General features: G+C 42.0%; 1 protein-coding gene across 3 annotated transcripts in view; it reads right to left on the reverse strand.

Moving 5' to 3' along the window:
- The window catches only part of LOC135514702 (chemokine-like protein TAFA-5), a 159,274-nt gene that overhangs the window by 16,168 nt on the left and 123,225 nt on the right, over nt 1–19,881 (reverse strand). For all 3 annotated transcript variants that reach the window (XM_064938230.1, XM_064938229.1, XM_064938231.1), the window contains exon 3: nt 1,628–1,755. In XM_064938230.1, the coding sequence (XP_064794302.1) occupies nt 1,628–1,755 (128 nt within the window). The remainder of the gene's footprint in view (nt 1–1,627; nt 1,756–19,881) is intronic.

Consider the following 19,881-nt stretch of genomic DNA (forward strand, 5'->3'; position numbering starts at 1 on the left):
AAGAGCGAGTTTTAATGACTCCAACCTATGTAAACCTCCGACTTCAACTGTACATTGAGTGATTGATTGATTAAATGTTATGCTCCACAATGATAACAATAATGTATCTAAACTAATCCAATCATTGAACTTTTGCACCCTTTACTGAAATGATTGTTCCAGTTTAAATGGCTAGGTAGCTTCCTCTTAACCCTGGCAGTCATTATGAATAGAAGTTGCGGGTGAATACAAATTGTAGCTGTATGCCTTAATACTGGCTAGATTCCAATAGAAATTACACATCACTGCAAAGCCAACATAATGTGATTTACAGAAATCCTGGTTGGAAGGTTTATTTGACTATCTTCTTGGAGAAAATAGTAAAATACAGATAAACACTTGAATGAGTAGGTGTGTCCAAACTTTTGACTGATACAGTATATATTTTTTTTAACTAAAATTGGCTGATATTCATTCGTCTCACCTGACAGCATGCGGTTGGTGCGAAACTGAACATTTAAACCTAAAGTAGGCAAAGCTATTACTATACAGAAATACAGTATGTGAGAGTAATTTTTAGAGGAGGTGTCACATTCGTCGTATTGATGAGACCAAGGCGCAGCGTGATATGAATACATACTTCTTTTAATAAAGAAGAAACACTAAACAAAACAAACGTGAAGCTATATAAACCGAGTGCTGACAGGCAACTACACATAGACAATAACCCACATAACCAAAAATGGAAAACGGCAACCTAAATAGGATCCCCAATCAGAGACAATGACAAACAGCTGCCTCTGATTGGGAACCAATTCAGGCCACAATAGACCTACATTTACCTAGACATACCAAAACCCCATAGATATACAAAACCCCTAGACAATCCTAAAACACACATACCCACCCTTGTCACACCCTGACCTGACCAAAATAATACAGAAGACATAGATAACTAAGGTCAAGGCGTGACAGGAGGCTTCCAATTACAGTTAACAACTGTATTTCTCACCATTTTACACATAATGGAGTGCAATCTAGAGCATTAATTCTGTAAAACATATTTAAGGTATTTTATTGTGCATTCAACAGTGTTTTACTGTTGTCGTTTAGTGTGTGTGTGAGTGAAGCAAGGGAGAGAGGTTGCTTTCTCTCCCAAAATACCTGCCCGTGAAGACTCCATCCGCTCCAGTCATTAGCTTTAAGAGTTTACCTTAATTCAAACTAATTAGGAGCGATGAACAGGTAAACAAACCACTGTGTTGTTGGGGAGAAGTAGGAGGGAGGGGAGAAGCGTTTTAGGTACGCTTGCTTAGGTGTACCTGGCTGAGGTTGGATTCATTAATATGAGGATTCTGCTGTGTGCTGCCAGCTAGTGTAGCTAACTCTGGGATGGAACTGTGCAACTGTCGGGAGCTAACTCTGACATGGGAGCCAAGTCATGGCTTGTGGTGTTGTGTAGTGGGTGACTGAGAAAGGGTTCACACTGGGGTAAGGCTACACATTGGTGGTTGATGGAATTAGAATGACTACAATTGACATTCCTATTCAAGTTAACATTCTGGTAATTCTAATTCCAAGAAGTGACCCCCATTATGTGCTTTTAAACATAGTGATAATGAATATACATTGTGTAAATAAGACTCACCGTAGTGGTTTTGACTCTGCCTCCTGGTTGTGTACAAGTCCATCCAGATTTATTGATTAACAGGTCACAGCCCTCATCGTCCAGACATGGGACCATCTCACACCACTGTTTGGTCCGGACGATACTAGCTGTGGAGTGAGGGAGGGAGAAGAGAGATGGCAAGAGATAAGGAGAGAGGAGAATGGAAAGGGAGAAATAGAGAGACATGGTTAACCTCATTTCGGAGGGGTCAAAACACACAACTCTCAGTGTTTAAAACAATAAGCAGGTATTTACATTATTTTCAGATGTTATTTTGGTTCTTTAAACTCAAATGATTGAGGCACTAAAAATAGTTGCCTTCTGCATATATTGCAAGAGTACATGATCTACCAAATAGTTAGCACACAGAGCCAGAGTACTATCAAATATTCTAGTTTACTGAAATCCGCCAGACTCGCTCACCCTACAGATGTAGATCTTAATTTGATCACCATGTTGCAGGATAACTTCCTGCAGTGTATTTGAGGTTAAAAAAAGGCTCCTGAAGTTTGTAATTTCCACATAAAAATTTCAGACTTGAAAAATGTATCTACTCCTACAAAAATCTCCAGAAATTATAATCCACAAAATAATTAAAATTTCCTGTTGCTGCAGGATTATTTTCCTGCTTTAGCAAACTGTCTCAAATTAAGATCCTACATTTGTACATCCAAGATAGTATCATTGATTAGCCACAGAAATGGATGCTTTTCTACATCAGCCTTGTCTGGGGTTGTCTGAGTTTTTGATGAGTTTGTGATGATGCACTTCTGAAACGTGTACAAGGGCAGAAAAGTATACTTATCCTTATCCAGCTTGACTCTGGACGAATCAACAGATACATTACGGACTAATAATAAACACTTCTTCTGAAAACAACCAAACTGGCTGTTAAATCCCAGAGTTTTGTATTTGAGGTAGGCTCTTTGGCATAGGGACTCATCATAAGCAAAAGTCTAATTTTAAAAAGTAGGACACAGTATTCCCACACCTGCACGCCTTCAGACAAATGGCACCCTCAACTAGCCTTCAGAGAGAGAGAGAGATTTATTTTCCATCTGCAAATGAGAGTGTGAAACAATGGGAGATGAACGACAGAGGGTGAATTGTCGCAACAAATTATATTGCCATATTCTGTCATGACACCTATGATATTCAGATCTAGTAATAAACCATATGCAAGAAAGAAACATATCTTTTGATCCATTCACAGCAAATTGGCCAGTGTTAGTGTTGATTCAAGTGTTAAATTAACACTCAGTGGTATAAATGAACCCTGGTGTTGGTGTTAATAACCTGGTAATAACCAGTGTTGAGTGTGAGAGTGTGATTGTTTCAGCATTCCCTCCCCCGTATGCCCCCTAGGCATAACTACGACAGCATAACCAACAAAAAACGGGTCACAACTCCTGCAGCTCTGTCACACGCTGGGTATGTACATAGTCAATGGTAGGCTTCGAGGGGACCCCTATCGTAGGTACACCTATAGCTCATCTCCTGTCAGTAGCACTGTTGACTACTTTATCACTGACCTCAACCCAGACTCTCTCAAAGCATTCACAGTCAGACCACTGACACCTCCATCACATCACAGCAAAATCCCAGTCTACTTGAACAGAGCAATACTCAATCATGAGGCATCAAAGCCAAAGGAACGGAATCATTTTAAGAAATCCTATAGATGGAAGGAAACCTATCAAAAAACTATAAGGCAACAACAAATTCAATCCCTTTTAGACAACTTCCTGGACAAAACGTTCCACTGTAATAGTGAAGGTGTACTGTAAACGTTGCAGTAAAAACCTAAGCAGCATATTTGGCCTCTCAGCTTCCCTATCAAACCAAAACAATTCAAAACAGAAAACCGAAGAAAATTAACAAAAATGACAAATGGTTTGAGGAATAATGCAAAAACCTAAGAAAGATATTGAGAAACCTATCTAACCAAAAACATAGAGACCCATTGTAATGGCTCTCGTTGGTGGTAGAATGAGTGGACCAAAGCGCAGCATGGAAACTGTTCATGATTATTTATTCCAAAAAAACACTCAAACAAAATAACAGTCAAAAAATGAAAGAACACAGTTCTGTCAGGCAGAGACACTAAACAGAAAACAAGATCCCACAAACTCAGGTGGAAAACAGGCTGCCTAATTATGACTCCCAATCAGAGACAACAATAGACATCTGCCTCTGATTGGAAACCACACTCGGCCAAAAACAAAGAAATAGAAAACATAGAATTTCCCACACGAGTCACACCCCGATCTAACCAAACATAGAGAATAATAAGGATCTCCAAGGTCAGGGCGTGATAACCCCCCCCAAAGGTGCGGACTCCAGCCGCAAACGTGAACCTATAGGGGAGGGTCCAGGTGGGCATCTACTCTCGGTGGAGGCTCCGGTGCGGGACGCAGACCCCGCTCCACTTGAGGCTCTCCCCACTTCGGTGGCGCCTCTGGTACAGGGGCGTACCTCTGGTACAGGCCTCCGGACCGTAGATTGTAGCTGAATGCTCCGGCCTGGGACCGTCGCTGCAGGTTCCGGCCTGGGGACCGTCGCTGGAGGCTCCGGGCCATGGATCATCACTGGATGCTTCATACATGGAGCCGGAACAGGTCTCACCGGACTGAGGAGACCATAGTGGAAGCCTGGTACGTGGAGCTGCCACAACGCGTCCTGGCTGGATACCCACTTTATCTCGGTGAATGTGGAGAGCTGGCACAGGACACACTGGGCTATGAAGGCGCACTGGAGACATATTGCGTAGAGCCGGCGCAGGATATACAGGGCCGTGGAGGCGCACTGGAGGTCTGCAGCGTATAGCTGGCACAACGCGTCCTGGCTGAATAGCCCCTGTAGCACGGCAAGTGCGGGGAGCTGGCACAGGCCGCACTGAGTTGTGCTGGTGAACTGGGGATACCGTGCGTAGAGCTGGCGCAGGATATCCTGGGCCGAAGAGACGCACCGGAGACAAGGAGCGCTGAGCCGGCACAATCCGTCCTGGCTGAATGCTCACTCTAGCACGGCAACTACGGGAGCTGGCACAGAGCGCACCAGGCTGTGAATGCGCACTGGAGACACAGTGCACATCACTGCATAACACAGTGCCTGACCGGTCACACTCTCCCCACGGTAAGCACGTGGAGTTGGCTCAGGTCTAAACACTGACTACGCCAATCTCCCCGTGTGCCTCCCCCAATTTTTGGGGGCTTCCATCGTTGTCTTAACTCCTCGTATCGTCGCCGTTCCTCTCTTGCTGCCTCCGCCTGCTTCCATGGCAGGGACTTGTCCCCTGCCATTACCTCCTCCCAGGTCCAGGATGTCCTCCACTCCTCCTGGCCATGCTGCTTGGTCCGTTTTTGGTGGGATTTTCTATAACGGCTCTCGTTGGTGGTAGAATGAGTGGACCAAAGCGCAACGTGGAAACTTTTCATGATTATTTATTCCCAAAAAACACTCAAACAAAATAACAAAGTCAAAAAACGAAAGTGCACAGTTCTGTCGGGCACTAAACAGAAAACAAGATCCCACAAACTCAGGTAGAAAACAGGCTGCCTAAGTATGACTCCCAATCAGAGACAACAACAGACAGCTGCCTCTGATTGGGAACCACACTCGGTCAAAAACGAAGAAATAGAAAACATAGAATTTCCCACCCGAGTCACACCCTGACCTAACAAAACATAGAGAATAATAAGGATCTCCAAGGTCAGGGCGTGACACCCATAAAATCTGAGCTACGCCTTCACTATGGTGAATGACGAAAACAGTACAGAAATACACTACGGAAAAAGAAAGAACAGCACGTCAGAAATCAGCTCAATATAATTGAAGAATCCATAGACTCTAACAGCTTCTGGGGAAATTGGAGGACACTAAACAAACAACAACATAAAGAGTTATCTATCCAAAATGGAAATGTATGGGTAAACCACTTCTCCAATCTTTTTGGCCTATAACAAAGAAAAAACAGCAAAAACATATACAAGATCAAATATAAATCTTAGAATCAACTATTAAAGACTACCAGAACCCACTGGATTCTTCAATTACATTGAATGAACTACAAGACAAAATACAAACCCTCAACCCAAAATGGCCTGTGGTGTTGATGGTATCCTCAGTGATGGTATTCTCAAAATCCTATACCACAAATTCCAATTGGCTGTAATTAAACTCTTTAACATCATCCTTAGCTCTGGCATCTTCCCCAATATTTGGAACCAAGGACTGATCACCCCAATGAGAGCATCCTGTCGGGCTGTATCACCGCCTGGAAAGGCAACTGCACCGTCTTCACACGCAAGGCTCTCCAGAGGGTAGTGTGGTCTGAACAATGCTTCACCAGGGGCAAACTACAGTGCCTTGCGAAAGTATTCGGCCCCCTTGAACTTTGCAACCTTTTGCCACATTTCAGGCTTCAAACATAAAGATATAAAACTGTATTTTTTTGTGAAGAATCAACAACAAGTGGGACACAACCATGAAGTGGAACGACATTTATTGGATATTTCAAACTTTTTAACAAATCAAAAACTGAAAAATTGGGCGTGCAAAATTATTCAGCCCCTTTACTTTCAGTGCAGCAAACTCTCTCCAGAAGTTCAGTGAGGATCTCTGAATGATCCAATGTTGACCTAAATGACTAATGATGATAAATACAATCCACCTGTGTGTAATCAAGTCTCTGTATAAATGCACCTGCACTGTGATAGTCTCAGAGGTCCGTTAAAAGTGCAGAGAGCATCATGAAGAACAAGGAACACACCAGGCAGGTCCGAGATACTGTTGTGAAGAAGTTTAAAGCCGGATTTGGCTACAAAAAGATTTCCCAAGCTTTAAACATCCCAAGGAGCACTGTGCAAGCGATAATATTGAAATGGAAGGAGTATCAGACCACTGTAAATCTACCAAGACCTGGCCGTCCCTCTAAACTTTCAGCTCATACAAGGAGAAGACTGATCAGAGATGCAGCCAAGAGGCCCATGATCACTCTGGATGAACTGCAGAGATCTACAGCTGAGGTGGGAGACTCTGTCCATGGGACAACAATCAGTCGTATATTGCACAAATCTGGCCTTTATGGAAGTGGCAAGAAGAAAGCCATTTCTTAAAGATATCCATAAAAAGTGTCGTTTAAAGTTTGCCACAAGCCACCTGGGAGACACACCAAACATGTGGAAGAAGGTGCTCTGGTCAGATGAAACCAAAATTGAACTTTTGGCAACAATGCAAAACGTTATGTTTGGCGTAAAAGCAACACAGCTCATCACCCTGACCACACCATCCCCACTGTCAAACATGGTGGTGGCAGCATCATGGTTTGGGCCTGCTTTTCTTCAAAAGGGACAGGGAAGATGGTTAAAATTGATGAGAAGATGGATGGAGCCAAATACAGGACCATTCTGGAAGAAAACCTGATGGAGTCTGCAAAAGACCTGAGACTGGGACGGAGATTTGTCTTCCAACAAGACAATGATCCAAAACATAAAACAAAATCTACAATGGAATGGTTCAAAAATAAATTGTTAGAATGGCCAAGTCAAAGTCCAGACCTGAATCCAATCGAGGATCTGTGGAAAGAACTGAAAACTGCTGTTCACAAATGCTCTCCATCCAACCTCACTGAGCTCGAGCTGTTTTGCAAGGAGGAATGGGAAAAAATTTCAGTCTCTTGATGTGCAAAACTGATAGAGACATACCCCAAGCGACTTACAGCTGTAATCGCAGCAAAAGGTGGCGCTACAAAGTATTAACTTAACGGGGCGGAATAACTTTGCACGGCCAATTTTTCAGTTTTTGATTTGTTAAAAAAGTTTGAAATATCCAATAAATGTCGTTCCACTTCATGATTGTGTCCCACTTGTTGTTGATTCTTCACAAAAAAATACAGTTTTATATCTTTATGTTTGAAGCCTGAAATGTGGCAAAAGGTCGCAAAGTTCAAGGGGGCCGAATACTTTCGCAAGGTACTGTACCTGCCCTCCAGGATGCCTACAGCACCCGATGTCACAGGAAGGTCACTGCCTGTTCACCCCACTATCATCTAGTAGGCGAGGTCAGTACAGGTGCATCAAAGCTGGGAGCGAGAGACTGAAAAACAGCTTCTATCTCAAGGCCATCAGACTGTTAAACAGCCATCACTAACACCGAGAGGCTGCTGCCAACATACAGACTCAAATCACTGGCCATTTAATAAATGGATTTAATAAAGGTATCACTAGTCACTTTAAATAATACCACTTTAACAATGTTTACATACTCTACATTACTTATCTCATATGTATATACTGTATTTTATGCCATCTGTTGCATATTGCCTATGCACGGTCATCACGCATCCATATACATATTCCATCCCCTTACATTTTGTGTATAAGGTAGTCGTTGCGAATTTGTTAGATTACCTGTTAAATATTACTGCGGAACTAGAAGCACAAGCATTTCACGACACTCGCATTAACATCTGCTAACCATGTGTATGTGACCAATAACATTTGATTTGATTTGTTTTGGCAAACAAACAAACCAAAACAATGGCAGTCTTCTCATGCTTTGATGATTTCAAAAAAGCTTTTGACTCATATTGGCATAAGGATCTGCTATATAAATTGATGGAAAGTGGTGCTTGGGGAAAAACATACGACATTATGAAATCCATGTACACAAACTACAAGTTTGTGGTTAAAATTGGCAAAAAAACATACACATTTCTTTCCACAGAGCCGTGGGGTGAGACAGGGATGCAGCTTAAGCCTCACGCTCTTCAACATATACATCAACGAATTGGCGAGGGCACTAGAACAGACTGCAGCACCTGGCCTCACTCTAGTAGAATCTGAAGTCAAATGTCTACTGTTTGCGGATTATCTGGTGCTTCTGTCCCCAACCAAGGAGGACCTACAGCAGCACCTATATCTTTTGCACAAATTCTGTCAGACCTTTGCCCTGACAAAAATAATGGTTTTCTAAAAAAAGGTCCAGTTGTCAGGACCACATATATAAATTCCATCTAGACACCGTTTTGACCTAGACTACACAAAAAAACTATACATACCTCGTCCTAAACATCAGGGCCACAGCTAAATTCCACAAAGCTTCTAACATAAAATTCGACATACCAATTAGGATCTGGCAAAAAATACTTGAATCAGTTATAGAACCCATTGCCCTTTATGGTTGTTAGGTTTGGGGTCCGCTTACAAACCAAGACTTCACAAAATGGGACAAACACCAAATTGAGACTCTGCATGCAGAATTCTGCAAAAATATCCTCCGTGCATGCAGAGCAGAATTAAGCCAATACCAAAAACCAGAAAGGAGCCGTTAAAATCTACAACCTAAAAGGAAGCAATTTTCAAACCTTCCATAACTAAGCCATCACCTACAGAGAGATTAGCCTGGAGAAGAGTCCCCTAAGCAAGCTGATCCTGGAGCTCTGTTCACAAACACAAACAGACCCCACAGAGCCCAGGAACAGCAACACAATTAGACCCAACCAAATAATGAGAAAACAAAAAGAGAATTACTTGACACATTGGAAAGAATTAACAAAAACAGAGCAAACTAGAATGCTATTTGGCCATAAATAGAGAGTACACATTGGCAGGCCCAAACGGACCCACATTTAAGGAAAACTCAGTGAGCATAGCCTTGCTATTGAGAAAGGTTGTGTTAGGCACACCTTGCTCTCAAGAGAAGACAGGCTATGTACATACTGCCCACAAAATGAGGTGGAAAGTGAGCTGCACTTCCTAAACTCCTGCCAAATTAATGACCACATTAGAGACACATATTTCCCTCAGATTACACAGATTCACAAAGAATTTGAAAACAAATACAATTTTGAAATACCACAGCCTGCTATCACAGCAGCAATATTTGTGACCTGTATACCACAAGAAAAGGGCAACCAGTGAAGAATAAACACCATTGTAAATGTATTTTCCCTTTTGTACTTTAACTATTTGCACATATGACATTTGAAATGTCTTCATTCTGTGTAATGTTTCCTGTCATTTTTTTTTTTTTTTTGGGGGGGGGGTTATTTCACTTTTGTTTTATGATCCTCTTCACTCGCTTTGGAAATGTTAACATATGCTTCCCATGCCAATAAAGCCCTTAAATTGAAATGTAATAGAAATTGAGAGAGAGAATTGATGCATTTTCAATGTTGCTTTGTGTATCACCAAATTAGCTTGAGATGATTTCACTGCAACACTGCTCACCGTATCCAAAGTGCTTGACATAGGCTTTTCAAAAAGCTGTCTGTCAAATATAAGCTCCCTGCCCGCTCAGACTGTAATTTCAAACATCCTGGTAGTTAGTCATGAGAGAAAAATACATTTTCAGGATGACTGTTTAGGACCTTTAACACTGTCAGTGTTGCTTTAACACTGGATAATTTGCTGTCTGACTGTAACTTACAGAGGTCACCTTGAATTTATATTAGAATCAGGCATAGATCATAGAATCAGTTCCCTCCTATTCATGAGACTAGATAAAACAAATGTACTCTTAAAAAAAGCATGTTCTGTGAAGCTTTACAATAATTAATGTCATTCTAAGATTAAATAACATTGCTAAACACTCATGATTCCCATTGCATATTCTGCAATCAATTGAATGAATGTTTTAAATCTGAATTGTTCCATTGCAATAAGAACCACACTGTAGCTATTTGTATCAACACAAACAACACTTGAACCCAACTCAGCAACCAAATCAGGAGTGTCGTAACATAACACGCCTTCAGACAAAAGGCCTAATCAGTCCTAATTGTGTATCTAATAGAGAAATGTTGAGCACTAGTAATCAATGCTCAATGGGATCCGCTTCAGGCCTGTATTCACATTGCGTCATGTCTCTTTCTCTCCCTGTGCTGTGGTTGTTCACACAACGACCACACAAGAGCACTCAATTATGCCCCTTGACAGGCTTCTCTTGCTTTACATTCACATCCATGCACGCTCGTTCACACATACTCATTCAAACTCTACCTTTTAAAATGTATTTTACCTTTATTTAAATAGACAAGTCAGTTAAGCACAAATTCTTATTTACATTGAGGGCCAGCACCGGCCAAACCCGGACGACGCTGGGCCAATTGTGTGCCGCCCAATCATGGCCTGTTGTGATACAGCCTGGATTCGAACCAGAGTGTCTGTAGTGACGCCTCCAGCAGTGACGCCTCCGCTGCGCAACTCAGGAGCCCAACATTTAGGGCCCCCACCAGCCGCTAGCAGTCATAGACAGATAAATCTATCCCATACAAAACACTGAGGCGCAGTTCATGATGGATACGTTTCAGAAGAAAAAGTAATCGAGCTCAGCCCTTGGAGGAAAGAAAAGAGAAAGAGAGAAAAAATGAAAAATGTCCATTCACTGCAGGTGAAATGGGAAACCTGTTGGGAGTCTTTCTCAAGGACTCGCCAAGACAGACGACCCTCAATTGATAAAGACATGCTGTGGAGACGTGTGTCCTAAATGGCAACCTATTCCCTATACATTGCAGTACTTTTGATCAGAGCCCTATGGAAAAGGGTTCCATTTGTGACACCGGCGTTGGTACTGTTGACTAACTCCATTCCGTACAAATTTGCTCAACCGTGGCATTCAAACGAGGCTGTACGTTAAATTGTGACGTGTCATGATGTAACATACAGCACGCATAATGCAACTCATTCTGTGTCGTGCAGCCTCTCTTCTCTCACAGACTAAAACTATAAAGAGATACGGTAAGGGGGGATACCTAGTCAATTGTACAACTGAATATGCATCCATTTTTTTGCGTCATCACTGCAAGCCATCATGACTCTCATGACTCTCAAAAGCCGTGACAGCCTCTGTTTACTTCTGAAGATAACTTTAGCGCCGCCATAAAAACCTGATTCAAATTCGACACAAACCTTCAAATAGGTATTTAATGACACATTACATAAACTCTTTGTTGTGTTTAATTTAACTTTTAGAGGCGATAAGTTTGACAGATCGTGTGGAAAAAGACGTTTTCCCCACACTATCACTATCACAGAGTAGGTTTCGCTTCCCCACCTGCCATTTCCCCACGCACACACAAACGCACGCACACAGTCACAACACACACCACAAACCACTAATAGCTCATTGAGCCATCTGACAGCATTTGAATCAGATTCAGCCTGCATCTGTAACACCCTCCACATGTCATGATGCCACTTATTCTACACACTATCTCCTAGCCTTCCTGTGTCGTGTCTTTGGCTATGCCGGATTAAGTGATATGACATGCTATTCTATAAAATAATTTCTCTGTAATTAGTATTACCTGATTAAAGTAATCATGTAAATGTAATTAACTAGAAAGTCGGGGCACCACAAAATAATGTTTTTAGAGCTGTTATCTTCCGAATAAACTCTTAAAGACCTGGTAGTCTTCTACAACAGTAGCAGTCAATTATTAATCATCACCTTTTTCAGTCTCATTTGAAAGTTGTAAATTCTTGGTAATCTTCACGAACCCAGGCTAACAAGTTGAATCAGCAATACACAATTTGGTTTAATTATTTATTTACTAAATACCTAAACAATCACACAGAATTACACATGCCCAGGATGGGTCACACATGAAAAATGTCCCTGGTGGACGGAACCGTTATGACGGCTGGTTACACAAAGAGAGGGGGTTGGGCTTGAATGAAAGAGTGGGAAGACTGAGGAACAAAAAGGTTTTGTGTCTCTATCGGGCCGTAGGCAGCTATGCTATCGTAAATACAGTATCTTATGCATTCTAAATAACCTCCCATTTGGAAAAGGAAAATGCAATAAATATTTACTCTGAGCTGCGCTTCAGTAGATTCGTCGTAGATAGGAGTCTGGGTTGTCCAGCATGGATCCAGTGGTCTAGAATGTCTAGTGGTGAACTGGAGCATGGTAGAATGGATACTCTGTCCGTCCTCTCCTAGCCCATGTTTACAGTTGTTGCAGCTAACTCAATCGGCGAGGAAGTATTACTTCTTTAGTGTATAAGAGTTCAAAGTTCATACCGGATTTTGGATTTTCGTTAACGGGCTTATATCGTGGTGAAGAGAATGTCGTGTTTCATAGTTTACAACCAATGTCTGTTCACTTGGGCGGGCCTCTGAGTGAGCAGAGTTTACTCTTATGACAAACCGTTCTCTCATTAAGAAGCTAAAATTACATTTAATCTTTTCACAAATAGTTTCAGATTTAAACATTTAAATTGCACAACAATTCCATGTGAATCTGATAACTAGAATGTGTGGACTTTCCAAAAAGGGGAACGGCATTTATGGGGGTTGTTAACCTCCCCCAACAGGCCAATGTCATGACACCTGTTAGACTATTTTTCCTTCTTTCTGTCTATAGTGGGCTACCAGCAGTATTGGCCTATACAATATACCATGTGATCAGGGCAAGCAGTGTTTTATTTTTTTATAATTATTTATTTCAAAACACACAAGGAAGGGGTAACATTAAAGTATTAGAACATGAAGGACAAACAATACAGCATCAAGACACTATCAAACATGTATCAGTCTTTCCGCAACAGAGCCATCCTTATGTGAGAGGTTGCGTGTGCATGATAGTGATATAAAATACATGTCATAGTTTCCTTTTTTTATGATCTTGTGAAACCCGAACCCTCCAAGATCTCCCCCACAGTTCCCCAACAGCTGTCCCTCAACCAATCGGGAACCCTCCCACAGTCCCCCCAGCAACCAAGAGAATGAACTAAAGAGAAAAAAGGAAAAGACAGAAGAAAACAGCAAACAACAATAACAAAAAAAATAAACCAAAATAATACATTTAAAACAAAGGACATCAAGGACAACTGAAATCATAACAGCAATGCCTACGTTATATGTTTTTGTGCATGTCTGGCACTATTACGTGTGTGTTCTTGTATGTGTTTATTTGAATGAGAGTGTGTGTATATGCATGTGTACAAACACCTGCACGGCATTAGCCTCAGGCAAACCGGCATTAATTGTAAAAACACTGCCACTTAGTGTCATTCAAATGTACTTTTATTATGTTTTATTTAGACAGACTTCTCTCACACAGCAACTCCACTCCCACTTGTCTCCAATTCCACATACCAACCCTCAGCTTCCTTCAGCCCATCCCATCATTCTATCTCTCACACAGCAACTCCACTCCCACTTGTCTCCAATTCCACATACCAACCCACAGCTTCCCTCAGCCCATCCCATCTATCTCTGCTGGCCACCCACTTCGTGTTTCTACGCAACACATATCTTTCAACTATGCCTTGATGTTTAACGTACAATTTCAATCTATCTAATCGAACAAAATCTACAGATTGCGTGTTTAGGATAAATACTTTTACTAAGAGTATTAGTATATTAGTAATTGACTGACCCGGTCTCTCTAGATCTCCTAACAGTATCTCCTATTTCTAGGGTAAATTTTAGATCAATGCTATGCATTTTCAGCCATTGAGACCAGAAACAGGCTACCTGAGGGCAATACCAAAATAAATGGTCTATTGATTCTGTATCCTCACAACATAATCTGCAGAGCTTCGATGATTTTATGCTCCAAATATTCAACCTTTAGTTGGTGGCAAGAATTCTATATAATAATTTTAGCTGAAAATCACAAAGTCTTGAATTTTGCATTGTTTTATATATCAACTCATACACCCTGTACCATGGAATCGGTACATCAAACATCTCTTCCCAACTATTTTGCAATCTGTATGGCACAGTTGTCAAGGGCAAGCGATGTTATGAAATAAAAACACTCTCCCAAACACTCCCCTCTTCCCAGCCCAGTCCAGGAGATGTCATTAGGTTGATGGAACGTATCTGTGGATGGGTTCATGTGGCGGTAATAAAAGGTGGAATAACATCATTACACCCACGGTGGGACAAGGTGAAATGGTGCACCACACTTATGTCAACCAGCCTGAGAGAGGGCTGAGATGATAAATCCTGGCTAACATAGAGAGACGGGGTTGATGAGAGAGGGATGGCCTGGAAATGCTGATCTACCAAAGCCTGCGATCGGATGGGGATGGATTCAGCAGGAATCTCTGTACTGATGCTCGATCTGCTCACATAATTATAGCTAGAAACCATCTATTATAGCTGATAGGGCCAGCATCAGCGGGTAAAGACGACATCTGGAGTGCTGCTATTGGTGTACTACCAAAAAAATAATGTTTCAAGATGTCATGGCTCTCTCCGTCTTTCTGTTATCTGTGTCTTTCTTCATCACACACACACTGACTTAAATACACACAAACATCTCTTAGTTGTCCCTTTTTTCTGAATCCATGCCCAAGCCTCCAACCACTCCTCGCCATCAATAGGGTGCCATTTGGGACAAACCCAGTATCTCACTCATTCCCTACCACGCTCCTATGCTATAAACATGACACACTCGTCCACTATGTGTACGTGTATTCAGTTTGTATGTGTGTGTATGCCTACAGTATGTGAGTGTTATGTGCATGCATGTGTGTGTGTGTTCAATGGTCTACGTGTGCAGGCTTTCTTTCGTCTGTGTGCTCAGACTGACTGTGCATCAGGAATAAACATAAATCCTAGCTTTGAAATTAGCCACAAGCGCTCTCTCTCTCTCTCTCTCTCTCTCTCTCTCCCCTTGCTGTCTCTCTGATTTGCATATGATTATTCCACCCATTTGCTGGCTTAATGAATGTCTCGTGTTAAAACCTGCAAAGACTTTTAAAGCCTGAGGTTGTACTGCATTGAATTTGTGTCCTAAATAGCTCCGTCACTCATGAAGCTTCAGGAGGCTGTGATAACGAGATAGCATGCCGACACACATAGCAATAATCCTTGTTTCCTATGCGTTTAATGGTGGCCCACGCGTCCCTGGAGAGGTGTTTGTGACAACTTATGATCTTAATAAATAATTTATTATCAATGATATCAAGGATATGAAATACTGTATGGCAATACTGTGTGTGCAATAAAGGAAGACTGTAAAATGCAGGCTATATTATAAGATTGTTACTGGTCATATTTTAACTGGATATATTTTTACTAGGCAATTTCTTTTGACCTTGAGTTATGACATTCTGTATGTATAGGTTGGTTATTGCATACCGTATGATGTAAATGTACTATAGATGTTAGTGGTTCAATATCCAAAGGTTTCGTTTCAAGCCTTTGGAACATTTCTACAATGTAGCATAGCACATAGAGTTTTTGTAGGTGCCATTTTGGTCCATAATTGGCAGTTCTTTGACATGCCAGAGCTCATGGTGCCTGCCAGTGCCCACGGCGTGTGTGTGTGTGTGTGTGTGCCTGTGTGTGTGTGTGTGTGTGTGTGTGTGTGTGTGTGTGTGTGTGTGTGTGTGTGTGTGTGTGTGTGTGTGTGTGTGTGTGTGTGTGTGTGTGTGTGTGTGTGTGTGTGTGTGTGTGTGTGTGTGTGTATGTGTGTGTGTGTGTGTGTGTGCCTGCGTGTGCCTGTGTGTGTCTGTGTGTGTGTGCCTGTGTGTGTCTGTGTGTGTGTGTGTGTGTAGCAGGGATGTGAGGTCTTCAGTGATATCGTACACTTGCAGATGTGCTCTGACATCCACCCCCCCCCTCCCCCCAAACACACACACACACACAGCCTGAAGATGCAGTAAGCCAGAGGAGGAAATGTCAACCTGAACAGCAGTCTTCGCCGATGGAGATCATTTAATAATAACTCTGTTCTGCTGGGACCTCCGTCACTACATATGCACCTGACAGACAGCAAGCCCCGTCGGCTGCTCCTTCCCAAACATTGAAAGATTTTGCCATTTTTGTTTTCTATATCAAGCCATTATGTGTAGTGCGTTATACATACTTTTATGCTCAGAAGGAAATATAATAACATATACAGTACCGGTCAAATGTTTTCGAACACCTACTCATTTAAGGGTTTTTCTTTATTTTCGCTATTTTCTACATTGTAGAAGAAGACATCAACACTATGGAATCATGTAGTAACCAAAACGTGTTAAAGAAATCCAAATATATTTTATATTTGAGATTCCTCAAAGTAGTCACCCTTTGCCTTGATGACAACTTTGCAAACTCTTGGCATTCTCTCAACCAGCTTCACCTGGAATTATTTTTTAACAGTCTTGAAAGAGTTCCCACATATGCTGAGTACTTGTTGGCTGTTTTTCCTTCACTATGAGGTCCAACTCATCCCAAACCATCGCAATTGGGTTGAGGTAGGGTGATTGTGGAGGCCAGGTCATCTGATGCAGCACTCCATCACTCTCCTTGGTCAAATAGCCCTACCTGTCACACCTTGATCTGTTTCACCTGTCTTTGTGATTGTCTCCACCCCCCTCCAGGTGTCGCCCATCTTCCCCATTATCCCCTGTGTATTTACGCCTGTGTTTTCTTGCTGTCTGTTGCCAGTCTGTCTTGTTTGTTCAAGCCTACCAGCATTTTGTGTCTCAGCTCCTGCTTTGTCCAGTTTCTCTTTTTCTCGTTGTTTTTGACCCTTGCCTGTCTTGACCCTGTACCCGCTCGCCTGAACCCTCTGCCTGACCCTGAGCCTGCCTGCCATGCTGTACCTTTGCGCCACCTCTGGATTATCAATCCCTGCTTGCCTTGACTTGTCGTTTCCCTTCCCCTGTTGTTACAATAAACATTGTTACTTCACACAGTCTGTACTTGGGTCTAACCTTGGTACCTGATACCTAACACAGCCTAGAGGTGTGTTCTGGGTCATTGTCCTGTTGAAAAACAAATTATAGTCCCACTCAGCGCAAACAAATGGGATGGCGTATCGCTGTAGAATGCTGTGGAAGCCATGCTGGTTAAGTGTGCCTTCAATTCTAAATAAATCACTGTCAGTGTCACCAGCAAATTACCATCACACCTCCTCCATGCTTCTCGGTGGGAACAACACATGCAGAGATCATTCGTTCACCTACTCTGCGTCTCACAAAGAAAGGGCGGTTGGAACCAAAAATCTCCAATTTGGAATCATATGACCCCACCGGTATAATGTCCATTGCTCGTGTTTCTTGGCCCAAGCAAGTTTCTTCTTCTTTTTGGTGTCCCTTAGTAGTTTATTTGCAGCAATTTGACCATTAAGGCCTGATTCACGCAGTCTCCTCTGAATAGTTGATGTTGATGTCTGTTACTTGAACTCTGTGAAGCATTTATTTGGACTGCAATCTGAGGTGCAGGTAATTGACCATTTCTATCTCTAATGAACTTATCCTCTGCAGCAGAGGTAACTCTGGATCTTCCATTCCTGTGGCGGTCCTCTCGAGAGCCAGTTTCATCATTGAACTTGACAGTTTTTGCGACTGCACTTGAAGAAACTTTCAAAGTTCTTGAAATGTACCGGATTGACTGACCATTACGTCTTAAAGTAATGATGGACTGTCATTTCTTTTTGCCTATTTGAGCTAATCTTGGTCTTTTCCCAAATAGGGCTATCGTCTGTATAACAACCCTACCTTGTCACAACAAAACGGATTGGCTCAAACGCATTAAGAAGGAAAGACGTTCCACAAATTCACTTTTAATAAGGCACACCTGTTAATTGAAATGCATTTCAGGTGACTACCTCATAAAGCTGTTTGAGAGAATGCCAAGAGTGTGCAAAGCTGTCATCAAGGTAAAGGGTGGCTACTTTGAAGCATTGTCACACCCTGACCATAGTTTGCTTTGTATGTTTCTATGTTTTGTTTGGTCAGGGTGTGATCTGAGTGGGCATTCTATGTTGTGTGTCTCGTTTGTCTGTTTCTGTGTTTGGCCTGATATGGTTCTCAATCAGAGGCAGGTGTTAGTCATTGTCTCTGATGTGGAACCATATTTAGGTAGCCTGTTTGGTGTTGGGTTTTGTGGCTGATTGTTCCTGTCTCTGTGTTTGCACCAGATAGGGCTGTTTTGGGTTTTCACGTTTCTTGTTTTTGTTAGTTTGTTCATGGAAGTGCTTTATTAAACATTAATCAAAATAACCACGCTGCGCTTTGGTCCGCCTCTCCTTCAAGTCAAGAAAACCTGTATAGTCTGTATCTGGTCTGACAACATATATATATATATATATATATATATATATATATATATATATAGTACATCACAAAAGTGAGTACACCCCTCACATTTTTGTAAAAGAATCTTGGACAATTTCACTTAGGGGTGTACTCACTTTCGTTGCCAGCGGTTTAGAAATTAATGTCTGTGTGTTGAGTTATTTTGAGGGGACAGCAAATTTACACTGTTATACAAGCTGTACACTCACTACTTTACATTGTAGCAAAGTGTAATTTCTTCAGTGTTGTCACATGAAAAGATATACTCTAATATTTACAAAAATGTGAGGGGTGTACTCACGTTTGTGATATACTGTATATATGTGTGTGTGTGTGTGTGTTTAACACTTTTTTGGTTACTACATGATTCCATATGTGTTATTTCATAGTTTTGACGTCTTCACTATTATTGTACAATGTAGAAAATAGTACAAAATAAAAACCCTGGAATGAGTAGCTGTGTCCAAACGTTTGACTGGTACTATATACACTGCTCAAAAAAATAAAGGGAACACTTAAACAATACAACTCCAAGTCAATCACACTTCTGTGAAATCAAACTGTCCACTTAGGAAGCAACACTGATTGACAATACATTTCACATGCTGTTGTGCAAATGGAATAGACAACAGGTGGAAATTATAGGCAATTAGCAAGACATCCCCAATAAAGGAGTGGTTTGGCAGGTGGTGACCACAGACCACTTCTCAGTTCCTATGCTTCCTGGCTGATGTTTTGATCACTTTTGAATGCTGGCGGTGCTTTCACTCTAGTGGTAGCATGAGACGGAGTCTACAACCCACACAAGTGGCTCAGGTAGTGCAGCTCATCCAGGATGACACATCAATGCGAGCTGTGGCAAGAAGGTTTGCTGTGTCTGTCAACTTAGTGTCCAGAGCATGGAGGCACGACCAGGAGACAGACCAGTACATCCGGAGACGTGGAGGAGGCCATAGGAGGGCAACAACCCAGCAGCAGGACCGCTACCTCCGCCTTTGTGCAAGGAGGAGCAGGAGGAGCACTGCCAGAGCCCTGCAAAATGACCTCCAGCAGGCCACAAATGTGCATGTGTCTGCTCAAACGGTCAGAAACAGACTCCATGAGGGTGGTATGAGGGCCCGACGTCCACAGGTGGGGGTTGTGCTTACAGCCCAACACCGTGCAGGACGTTTTTCATTTGCCAGAGAACACCAAGATTGGC

Source organism: Oncorhynchus masou, chromosome 26 (assembly GCF_036934945.1).
Source record: "Oncorhynchus masou masou isolate Uvic2021 chromosome 26, UVic_Omas_1.1, whole genome shotgun sequence".
In the NCBI taxonomy this organism is placed as follows: Eukaryota; Metazoa; Chordata; class Actinopteri; order Salmoniformes; family Salmonidae; genus Oncorhynchus; species Oncorhynchus masou.